The sequence below is a fragment of the Ursus maritimus genome, unplaced genomic scaffold (assembly GCF_017311325.1).
Source record: "Ursus maritimus isolate PB19 unplaced genomic scaffold, ASM1731132v1 scaffold_5, whole genome shotgun sequence".
NCBI classification, from domain to species: domain Eukaryota; kingdom Metazoa; phylum Chordata; class Mammalia; order Carnivora; family Ursidae; genus Ursus; species Ursus maritimus.
Genome location: NW_024426663.1, coordinates 28,009,763 through 28,022,283, shown reverse-complemented (window position 1 = coordinate 28,022,283; position 12,521 = coordinate 28,009,763). Strand labels below are relative to the sequence as shown.

Sequence of the window (12,521 nt, the reverse complement as noted above, 5' to 3'; positions counted from 1 at the left end):
CCCCCACTCATGTTCTCTCTCTCACTCACTCTCTCATATAAATAAAATCTTGAATGAATGAATGAATGAATGAATGAAAGAAAGAAAGAAAGGAAAGAAAGAAAAGAAAAGAAAAGAAAAGAAAACAATTCCAATAACAGCATCAAAAATAAAATACTTAGGAATACATTTAACAAAAGAAGCACAAAACTTATACTCTGAAAAGTAAATACCACCATTTAAAGAAATTGAAGAGCTCAATAAATGGGAAAACATCCCATGTTCACTGACTGATAGACTTATCATTGATAAGATGGCCACCAAAATTGTTCCACAGATTCAGCGCAATCCCTATCAGAATTTCAACGGGATTCTTTGCAGAAATTCACAGGCTGATCCTAAAATTTATGTAGAAATTCTAGGGACTCAGCATAGTTGAAACAATCTTGAAAAGGAAGAATAAAGTTGGAGGACCTAATTTTCCAATTTCAAAACATACTACAAAGCTACAATCAAGAAGATAGTGTGGTAGCAGCATAGGATAAGAGATCAGTGTGTTAGAATTGAGAGTTCAGAAATCAACCCTCACGGGTACAGTCAATTGGTTTTTGACAAGGATGTCAAGACAATTCAGTAAGAAAAGAATGGTCTGTCCAACAAATGGTGCTGGAACAACTGGATATCCACAGGCAAAAGAATGAAGTGGGGTCTCAATCTCACAACGTATGTAAAAATTAACTCAAAATGGATGAGACCTAAATGTAAGAGTTCAGACACTCAGAAGAAACATGTATGTAAATCTTTGTGACCTTGAATTAGGCAATGGTTTCTTAGATATGATACCAAAACCATAGGGAATGCAAGCTGGTGCAGCCACTCTGGAAAACAGTATGGAGGTTCCTCAAAAAGTTGAAAATAGAGCTACCCTACAGCCCAGCAATTGCACTACTGGGTATTTACCCCAAAGATACAAATGTAGTGCTCTGAAGGGGCAGATGCACCCCAATGTTTATAGCAGTGATGTCCACAAAAGCCAAACTATGGAAAGAGCCTAGACGTCCATCGACAGATGAATGGATAAAGAAGATGTAGCATGCATACACACACACACAGAGGAATATTACGCAGCCATCAAAAAGTGAAATCTTGCCATTTGCAATGATGTGGATGGAACTAGAGGATATTATGCTAAGCAAAATAAGTCAATCAGAGAAAGACAGTATCATATGATCTCACTGATGTGTGGAATTTGAGAAACAAGGCAGAGAATCATAGGGCAAGAGAGGAAAAAAATGAAACAAGATGAAACCAGAGAGGGAGACAAACCATAAGAGACTCTTAATCTCAGGAAACAAACTGAGGGTTGCTGGAGCGGAGGGGGGTGGGAGGGATGGGGTGGCTGGGTGATGGACATTGGGGAGGGCATGTGCTATGGTGAGTGCTGTGAATTATGTAAGACTGATGAATCACAGACCTGTACCCCTGAAACAAATAATACATTATATGTTAATTTTACAAAAGTAATTAATTAAAAAAAAGATATGACACCAAAACTATAAAGAAACAAAGGGAAAAAATAGATAACTTAGACTTAATTAAAATTTAAAACTTTTATATTGCAAAGGACACTACCAAAAGGTGACAAGACAATCTACAGAATGGGAGAGAATATCTGCAAGTCATTATCTGATAAGGAGTTTATATATCCAGAATACATAAAGAATTCCAGCCCAACAACAAAGAGACAAACAACCCAATTAAAAATGTATAAAGGATCTGAGTAGCCATCCAAACTTTTTTTTTGCAATACAAAAGTTTCAGCCATCCAAAGAACATATACGAGTGGCCAAAAAGCACATGAAAAGATGCTCAACAATATTAGCCATCAGGGAAATATGTGCAAATTGAAACTACAAGCCCTTAACACCTACTAAGATGGCTATAATAAAAAAGACAGATAATAACAAGCTCTGATGATGTGAAGAAACTGGAACCTTTATACACTGCTGGTGGGAATGTAAAATGGTGCAGCTGCTTTTGCAGTCTGGCAGCTCCTCTAAAGGTTAAACATCAAATTACCATATGATCCAGCAATTCTACTCCTAGAATAGACATGGAGAACTGAAAATATGTACCTGTACACGATTATTCATTGCAGCGTTATTCATAACAATGGTGGGACTTTCAAAAAGTGAAAACAACACAAATGTCTATCAACTGATGAGTGGATTAATAAAATGCAGTATATCCACACAATGGAAAATCATCCAGCAATAAAAGGAAATGAAGTACTGATACATTTTACAATGTGGATGAACCTTGAAAACTCACGCTAAGTGAAAGAATTTAGTCATAAAAGACCACATATTGTATGATTTCATTTATAAAGTACGTCCAAAACGGGCAAATCTATGGAGACAGAAAGATTAGTGGTTGCCTCAGGTTGGGGGGAAGGGGAGTGTGTGAAAAGGTAAAAGAAAGTAACTGCTAATAGGTACAGGGTTTGGCGGGAGGTGAGGAAAATGTTTTAAAACTGATTGTGGTGTTGGTTGCACAACTCTATAAATATACCAAACCCCCCTGAACTGTACACTTTAAATAGGTGAATTATTTAGTGCGTGAATTACATCTCAATAAAGCAGTTACTAAAATTATTAATGGGAATATTAACAGCTAAGTGGATTCTGTTGGAATTAAAAAGGTAAACTAATTATTCCTCATATTGATGTGTTTGTTGACCTTGTCTAGCATATATTTTTGTTGCTAATGATCAAGATGTACCAACTTATTTACCTCTTTCTGTCATCTCAGGAATGGCAAAAATATTCATTTATTTGCTCAACAAATTTATTCATTATCTATTACGTATCTAAATGGCTTGAAACTATACGGTATACCAAGAAATCCAAGTCAATAAAACTTACTCCATAAGCTAAGAATCTAATAGGGGAGTTTAGTTAGTAGTGTTAAATAAATGCTGAACAACGACAATAATCTGGATGAAAAGTATCTTGAAGTATGATACAGAAAACAAACCTCTTGGAGTCAGTAGAAGGAGCATTGCCTCAACCAGGAAGGACCTAATGAACAATGCCTTTGGAGATCTCTCTGTTCTAATCTAGCCATTAACAAATACTGGTGCTGAGTACCTCACATCCTCCCTGGACTTGCTTATACTTCCGTAAAATGAAGTGGATGGACTATGTAATATAGAGAAAGTTTCTTCTACCTCCAAAGTTCTGCTATCAACATTTAAACTTCAATTTAGGCCAGAGTCATAAAAATGAACTATTTTCTCTACAATGGATGTATGACCAAGCTAAACTCAGTGGAAAGTGGCAAACTGATTGAAAATAAAAGTAAAATGTACATTTATTTCAATTGGTTAGTCACATCTACATTTTTTATCCGTACAAGGAAGGTGTAGGACTACTTTCAATACATTTTGGTGTATTAATCGTCAGCTTATTTCCACGTGAAATGTGTTATCTCGGGAAGCAAGAGTTGGCCCCAATGTTTACTTCTGCCAAATGTACATAGTACAATTCTCAATTTTAAAAAAGCAGCAGTCTTTAAATTCACTTCTTTGAGTCAAATAGTAAGTGCTTATGTTGACCTTTTAAAGGATGAAATTTTTAAAAAACACATTTTGGTTATGATTGGTTATGATTGGTTTTAAAAACAAAGAATAAAAATAACTTCACAGAAAATACACCATTGAATCATTCTGCACAGCTTTTTAAATAAAAAGGAAATTATCAAAAGGATAAAAAAATTCTATTACAATGAAAATGCACATTTTAGCATCTCTCGAGTTACTCAAGTACTTAATTAACACGTTATCTTCAAAATTTCTTTATGCAAACTAGGAAATTTTGGAGAAAATTAGACTAAAGTCAGTTAAACTCAAGACTTAAATTGTTAAGAGTGACTGAATTTCAAAGAATATAACTAGTTTTATATTTTAGCTTCAAGGTCTTATGAACCTAAAGGCATATAACTAGCCGACTGAAACACCATACCAAGGGTATTCAATGCATGTACTCGATTTCTGTGAGGGAAACTGTTTCATTCATGTTTACTGACTGTCTACCATGTCAAGCATCAGAAACACAAATGAATAAAACATAATCCTTGCCCCAGGTGACACTGATAAGTTAATTTTAACTTCCATATGTAAATCAGGAAGTAACAGATTTAACAGAGGAGGACAGGTGAGGGCATGAGACTAATTTACAGAGGCAGTGGTGCTGCAGGTTAAAGGCTATACAGGGGTTGACCAGTTGGTTGTCTAGTTACAGGCAGAGGTAAATGGGAAGAATACAGAGTGTGGGTACACAGCCTTTGCAAAGAGAAGGGAGAACATTCCAAAAACAAGGAAGCAAAGACTTGTAGATGAGAAAGCATGGTTGCATGGTTGGTTATACATGGAGACCTACAAGCAATCTGGACCAACAGCTACAGAAGCACAAGGTGATAAGGCTGGGGAGGCCTCATCCGACGACCGTGGAAGGGTCTGTATGTACCATGCCATAGAAACTGTGTCGTTTTTGTGTTTGGGAGAAAACACCTGTCAGAGTAATATGTCACCCAAGAGGAAATATCCAGGATTCATCTGCATGTATATCCTCCCAAATACCTCCACCGAGAGTTTATAAGGTCTTTACAACAATGAATATTACTAGCTAGAATATGTTTAAAATCCTTACCTTGGACTAAACCATATATAAATCATAGTTTCCTTTTTACAGTTTAGACTAGAAACAAGATGGGTCATCTAGACCCCACCTCTTTGTATGGCCTTATTTTAAAAAAACTTTAATATCTTCAGATGAACCTTGCACACTTCGCTCTACCACAGACCTCACCATTCCTTACTGCCATACATAGCATAAATATCACACATTTACATGGCTTGTTTGACTCTGCCTATGTTCACATCTTGATCTTGTCCCTTCTCTAATAAGAGGAAAGATGGGAATCCAAATTCAAAGGAAGATCATTTTCCTCTAAGTCAGAACAGAACGATCTATATATCACACACCTCCCTTCCAATAGAAACCCCACTATGTTCTTTTAAAAACGGAAATGAAACGATAAAAGGAATTTTACAAGCCCTCTACAGGGAAGAGATCATAATTAATCTAGGATCAATCTGTTACATTATGAATGACCACACGTCTAACTCCAGCTAGTCATTTTGAAAAGAGAAGCTGACAATCACTGGGGTGGACTGGTGAACATTCTTTCTCAGTAATTACACTGGTAAGGCAGAGAGGGAGAAGGGGAAAGGACTAATCCCTAACAGAGTGGAGTTAATAATGTCTTTATCTCAAATGAATAGTACTTTTTCTTCTTGCAAATAACCTATATTAACTGGTAACACCTGAAAAAGATGCTTCAGCAAACTTACACATTTTCTTCAAAATATTTTATAAGACATTAGAAGGGAATAAAGATTAATTCTTTAAAAATGCAGGATAGGAAATTTGAGTGTACTTGTTTGGAAAGCTAATAAAGGTCACTATGTTCTATTTTTTTTATTCCATCTTATTTAAAAATACATAAATTGCTTCCCACCTCCCAGAGAATGTAAACTGTATATATTACGAAATTACTATAGCACTTCTTATAAAATGCTATCTGTTCACAATGATGGTAAAGGAAATTCTGACATCTCTAAATTGTTATATTACAACTTCCATAATCTGTCTTGGCCTTCAAATTAATTAAAAAAAAACTAATCTAATTTTTGAGGTTCAATGGTGGAAGAATAATAATGTTTAAGCCGTTTGTAACTCTAACAGTAAAGAGAATCCTACAAATTAAATTTTTCACCTGTAATTGTATTAATGATAAAGCACTTCTTGTGAAATCAAGTCCCGGTTTTACAGATAAAATTTTATCCAGGGGTGCCTGGGTGGCACAGTGGTTAAGCGTCTGCCTTCGGCTCAGGGCGTGATCCCAGCGTTATGGGATCGAGCCCCACATCAGGCTCCTCTGCTGGGAGCCTGCTTCTTCCTCTCCCACTCCCCCTGCTTGTGTTCCCTCTCTCGCTGGCTGTCTCTATCTCTGTTGAATAAATAAATAAAATCTTTAAAAAAACATTTTTATAAAAAAAATTTTTTCCAAACAAAAGTTAGCCACAGAGATTATTTCTATTCTAGTTCCTAACTATGATCTTCTAAGTTTTGCCTACTATTCATAAAAATGGGAGACAGAAGGCATAGCTGTGGAGAGTATAGTACCCCAGAGCTCTTAATAGTCATTCACCTTTTTCTCGTTCATATCATCTTTCAAGTACGTACAGTGTTTGATTCAAAATAAGGCATTTTTAAAAATTTTAACATGTAACTAAAACAGTGTGTAAATTTTCTAATGAAATTTAGTTTTTGAAATTGTACAAAAATCCCTAAGCAGTTTTAAAGCAGTACCTTTCTGAAACTGATAATGAAGAAATTACTCTATTAAATAGAAATGAAATGATCCCACCCAGATTTCATAAATTCTAGTAAAACTGTGGTTATACTGATTTAAAGCAAAATCAATATACTAATGAGTAACATTTGTGCATACATCCTTTAATGAGTATCTATTGGAAACACACAAAGTGGCAGAAAAATCTCTTTAACAGAAAAGAAGATACATGCAGTACCCCAAAATGTGTAAGTACTAGCAGCACCATAAGAATATACTATCTAAACATTAGAAGAATTTAATATAATCAGTGCTTAAAAGAGCCTATTTTCCATTAATATAATCAAACTGTTATTAAAATTTATCAGTACAAAAATAGCTTCACAAACTACTAATGTATATATACCAGTTCTGGACTCTCAGAAAGATGATAACAGCACTTATTTATCAATATATTACTGTATATGTACGGAGCATAAATTTACAATGAACAAAATGAAAAGTTTTAGTTTTCAGTATTACATTCTAACAGCCCTGGGAAACTATAAAATTAACTATTTCCAAGAGAATTTTAGATAGCTTTAAATCTTAAAACAAATCCTAGAATTTCTTATTATTAGGAACAAGTAATTTACAGAATTCCATACAGCTGATGCTATGAAGTAAACACTAAGTCCCTGGAATAAGAAAACAAAACCTTCCCCCATTTGTATATACTGGTCTATTAGTTTATAGCTACTTTATTTAGTATATAGCTAATATAAGACTAAGGTCTCAAAGGATGTCCTGAACACTTTAGTGGGTCAGTATATACTAGCTCAGTCCCAAAATGATTTTTATCATTTAGGTTAAAAAATAGTTTTTTAAGAAAATATAGCAATTTAGATAAAATGTAATGCAATTTCCCCAAAGAAATTAGTAAACATTTTTATCCCAATTCCCTCTTTTACATACCCCTAAACTTTAAAAAGCATTTAAATAAATACACTAGAAACATATTAATTTATTGAAACCTACTCAATGAGAATGTTTTTGCATAGCTTATGGCAAGGACATAAAAACAGCACTTGACTAAGGAGTACTGAATAGCCCATACATTCTAAAATTTAGTTCATCAGCATAATTAAAAATCAAAGAAAATAGTAAATAATTTAAGGTAATCTGTAATGCTACTGAGATAGAATATAAAAAGCTGTACTACCTTAGTAAATAAGTTTTTTAAAAAGCTCAAAAGTAACTTTAAAAAGTATTTGTGGATGAAATTATATGTTTGGGATTTGCTTTCAAAATAATACAAAAGTGGAAGAGTGGGCAGGGGTAGAAATAAGACTGGCCATTTTTTCACAACTCTTGAAGCTGGATGATGTGTTCATCACAGTATTCTCCCTCTCGTATGTATATGAAAATCTGTTTAAAGAGTAACAAAAGTGCTTATGTCTTTAAGGCTAGTATTTTTAAAGAGTATGTAAACCTAACAGAGTGAAGAACCAACTATATCGCAACTGCTAAAATTTTCAGGACCAAATGAAAATCAAGGCCTTCTTTTGGTATGTTAATTAATGAATTCATGAGATTTAGGCACATGGTTTGAATTTTAAGAGCACAAATTGGCTTGCTAAGTGCTATTACTACCACCAGCTCTTAATGAACTTGACTAAGTCTCCACAGCCTTCCTTCAGGCAACCACAACACATAGATGTTCTAGTGACTTTGTTCAACCAGAACAGAGAGATGTTGGCAGAATGTATTTTTGTCCATTCTTTTCTGTTGAAATAAGTATTAAGGAAGAAGGCAAAACAGTCTCAATAAGCCTTAAAAAACACAAACTTTGTCTTCCTTTGACATAAAAAAAAGGGGGGGAGGGATAGCATATCAAGTTTAAATACAAGTTTCAGATTTAAATAAAAATTATTTTAATATTCTTGCTGTTTCTAATTCATGAAATACTGATCTTATTTCTACAGAGTTCTCCTAGGATAGGAAGTTATTAGCTTCCTGACACTGCAATGTACTTAGACGGGAATTCGACTACAATGCACTGCTAACTAACTGGCAGTACCTACTGGGGTCAAAAGGTGAGCTTAGGGGGTGCATGGGTGGCGCAGTTGGTTGGACAACCGCCTTGGGCTCAGATCCCAGGATCCAGTCCTGCATCTGGCTTGTTGCTCAGCAGGGAGTCTGATTCTCCCTCTGACCCTCCCCCCTCTCATACGCTCTCTCTCTCTCTCTCTATCGCTCTCTCAAATAAAGAAACAAAATCTCTCTCTAAAAAAAAAAAAAGTGAGCTGTAGCCTTACTCAAGTTTTTACTGATAAACCATGTGACCCAGGACAACTCACATAACTCTGGGATTTAGTCTCCTGACATGTTGAAGACACATGCTTTCAAACTTTGACGTTTTCTACACTATAATCCAGCACACACACTAATCTGTGTTTTACTGAATGAAATAAAGTTTCTACTCTTAATGTGAATTTTACTCCGATGTTTCCTATTTTATGTTTCATTTTTTGGAATGCCACAGATAACCTAAACTGATTTCAAAATACCACAGTTTGGAAGATCCTCCTGGTTTATACCATCTTTAAGGTCTCTTCTATTATTTTGGGATTCTAACATTGGCTATAAAACACTGACTCTTCTAACTCAGGTGGAAATCAAAACTAATTCAGAAAATAAGTCTTTTGAAAACCTGTAAGCTAAGGTATTTTTAAAACAGTATAACAAGAAAGCTGTAAGATTGTACAATACCTTTAACATAATTAAAAGCTTAAAATGACCTGTTAAATTTTCTTTTCAGAACTCAAATATCTCCATGACTAATCTATAGATTCTAGTAGTCAAAGAATCTGTACCTTCAAGTCAAAGTAAGTAACTCCTATTAGAATCCCAGGAACAGAGAACACCAATAGAAGATGACTAGTCCCATTTAGTAACTCCAAATACTAAGGATTACCAAAACAACAAACATTCAGAGAATTTTAGGTGCATAAAGTAAACTAGAAGTAGTTTTTACAAATGTTAAATATGAAAGTTCTTATTTCCAAATGCTATAGTATTCAATTCACAAGGCTTAAGTGTTAGCCAAAGAAATCAAATTTATAATTATGTTCGGTGCATTTACATCTTTTAAATGGGTATGTTAAATTTAATAGGAACAAAATTTTTCCTTCCCTCAACCTATGTTTTAAAAACTACTTACTAATCACAGTGCTCTTCAACTGTAACCACATATTCAAAAAACCTGTATGTTTTACTTATAATGTGAACAGTCTTCAGAGGAACTAGTGAATTTTTCATGTGTTCAGTTTTTTTAGTAGCAATAGTAAAGAGAATACGCTTACACTGCAATAGCTAAAGCATGATCTCCATGATAATTCTAAGATATATCTACTGTTGAATGCACAATTATTAGCATTTTTAGGAACAAAATTATAATAGTCTTTCAATCAAAAAATTTTCCTCACACACTCCTTAAAAAACCCATAACTAATTTCTTCTTCCTCAGCCTGACCATGAGGTCTCTCAATGTTAGTCTCTAACATGTATAATCTATGCTGCCCCTAATATTCCACAAATTCAATTAAAATTAGAATTCTCATGAAAAAAGAGTCTGGAATATCTCACTTCACAATTGTTCTGAATATGCTAAAGACTTTGATTTTTTAAAAATTGGTCCTCAAGAGATTCACAACATCGGAAAACTGTTTTCTCAATTTTAATTAAAAAACCACCTAGTCAAAAGTTTCCAGAGAAGGATACAAATTAACTTTTAAGACAATGACCGATAGGTATTTGTTTATATTTGCAATGTTGCAGTTCCACAGACCTCCCTATATTCGAAAAATACCACCATATGGCAAATAATTACTGTAACTGGTTTAGAACACATTTAAGATAAATTGTATCTTTTTGAGGTATCAAATTCTTTTACAGTTCAGAAGTACACGAAGATTTATCTCCTGTTATGTTGGTAAGAAAAACTAAATCTGACATTAACATGAATATAAGTTACAACAATAACTTGTTTCCTTCTGTGAAATCCTATGGTGAGATCACCGTTAAGAGTATGGTAAAGCTTAATTTCAGAGTAGGAAGCCGATTAAAAAAAATTATAACCCTCAAGAACATAGATGAAAGTGGAAACCAGGTTAACAAAGGGGACACTGGGGGGGGGGGCTGTGTTAAAAAATAAGTAGAAGAGATTTATAGAAATATACTGTTTCACTGAAAAATGATCTGTACTGCAATTAACTCAGTAGCCCTTTTTCTACATGAAGGAAACGTTCACTCTAGTCCATCTAGGCATCTATAAACTATTATTTAAAAACCTTTCTGAGGTTAATAGAAACAGTTTAAAAAAAAAAAAAAAAAGACTGACCTGGAATTTTCACTCAGGATTGTAACTTTGCAACATTTATCTGAAACCAAATAAGTTTCCATATTTACACATTTTACTTAATCATGATGGTTGAATTGAATCTGTACCTATGTGAAAATGGCAATGCATTCTGAGTTGGTTCAGCCCTTGGCTCTGAGTTCTGTGTCACATCAGGTGTTCTTTCATCATCTGTTCCATTGATACTTTCTGGTGTTAAAGGAGACTGAAGATCCCCGCCTGCTGATTCCTTTAAAAAGAGGGGGTGGGGGATAAAAGTGTTACATTTTTGTTAAAATATATGAGATAATCTTAAAGTTAAAAGTGACTCCAATGTATGCATACTTACAATCTATATTTCCATTGAAATTTGAGTCAAAGAGGTAAAAAATAAAATTAAAGGAGAAAATAATTTTTTAAAGCAAAGCAACTCCTAAGAAAATTATCCACAACAATACAATTTAGAATTTGCAGTTTCAAAGAACTGAAGAACCTTCGGGTTTATATAAAGCAACTAACTGGTTAGAATAGAAGATATTCAAAGAACTACTTAAAAAAAAGAAGACAGCACAAAAATGCAAGAAGATGTGATTTTACTTGGGAAGGTAAAAAGGCAAAGGGAAGAATGAAATCTCCAACAAGTTTTAATTTTTTTATCTGCCCTACTTTTCAATTCCAGAGTTATCTACAAAAGCACCCAGAAATCCCTCTGTAACATATACAGAGGGAGTGTATTTCAGCTTGCCTGAAGAATGGAATTATTTTTCTTCACAAAATTTCCTGTCTTATTTCTACTTTTAATTAAGTTTTGTCTATCAAGGTAAATTTAATTTGTTCCTCTAGAAAATAAATGGAATTTAAAATGAAGCTCAAGCTGATACTTATTATTGTGACTGGCAACATAAGATTATCTGAATTTGGTATCAGTAGAGATCAGAATTGAGGGGTCACTGGCTAAACCTGTTAACCAGGGGAGGCCTTAGCACCAGATCATTTAAGTGCAGCTTTATGGACTCCTTGTGATCTCTGGGCACTAAAACTTCACAACTGAAATATTAGGCTATGGTAAGGAAGAAAAGGAAAACATCAGTGTCCAATAGGAGAGTGGATAGGTATGGTCACAATCTGCCAACCTGAAAGCATACAGGATTTCTTCAAATAAAAACAAGAGGGGTGCCTGGTTGGCTCAGCTGGTGGCACATGTGACTCTTGATCTCAAGAGTCTATCCCCACATTGGGGGTAGAGCTTACTTTAAAAAAAAGAAAATATCCAACAAGAAAAATTTGTGTAAAAGAGAAAAATGCCTATAATTAGAAAAATATGAGGAGATATCTTAGGAGATATCTTAGGTTATGATAATTTATATACTTTATATAAAAATAATGCACATGGAGAAATGGTAAAAAGAAATATAGAAAATATTAATATGGTGAGTAACATTTGGGGGCTTCTGGTTTTAGATTGTATGTATTTTATTTCACATTTTAATATTTTAACTAATTATGCCATAATGTTATAAATTACACAAGCTATTAAAGGTCAAAAGGCCTACTTTCTTGATTTCACCTTATCACTTAACTATTGTTCAATTATTAATGAAACCTCTATTTTGACCTTTAATTTCATTCTTTTAAAATCTTTCTCCTAAATCCTCTTGGTTTCCAGTAACTGACAGTCAGTGGATGAATAAGGTTTATTGTATAATGTGACAACATAAAATGGGCATGATATCCCAAGTGACTACTT

The 12,521-nt window shown here is 34.0% G+C and overlaps 1 protein-coding gene across 1 annotated transcript in view; it reads right to left on the bottom strand.

Moving 5' to 3' along the window:
* The window catches only part of HOMER1 (homer scaffold protein 1), a 118,924-nt gene that overhangs the window by 44,191 nt on the left and 62,212 nt on the right, over nucleotides 1-12,521 (bottom strand). Inside the window, exon 5 of the mRNA XM_040622144.1 lies at nucleotides 10,885-11,024. Coding sequence (XP_040478078.1) covers nucleotides 10,885-11,024 — 140 coding nt within the window. The remainder of the gene's footprint in view (nucleotides 1-10,884; nucleotides 11,025-12,521) is intronic.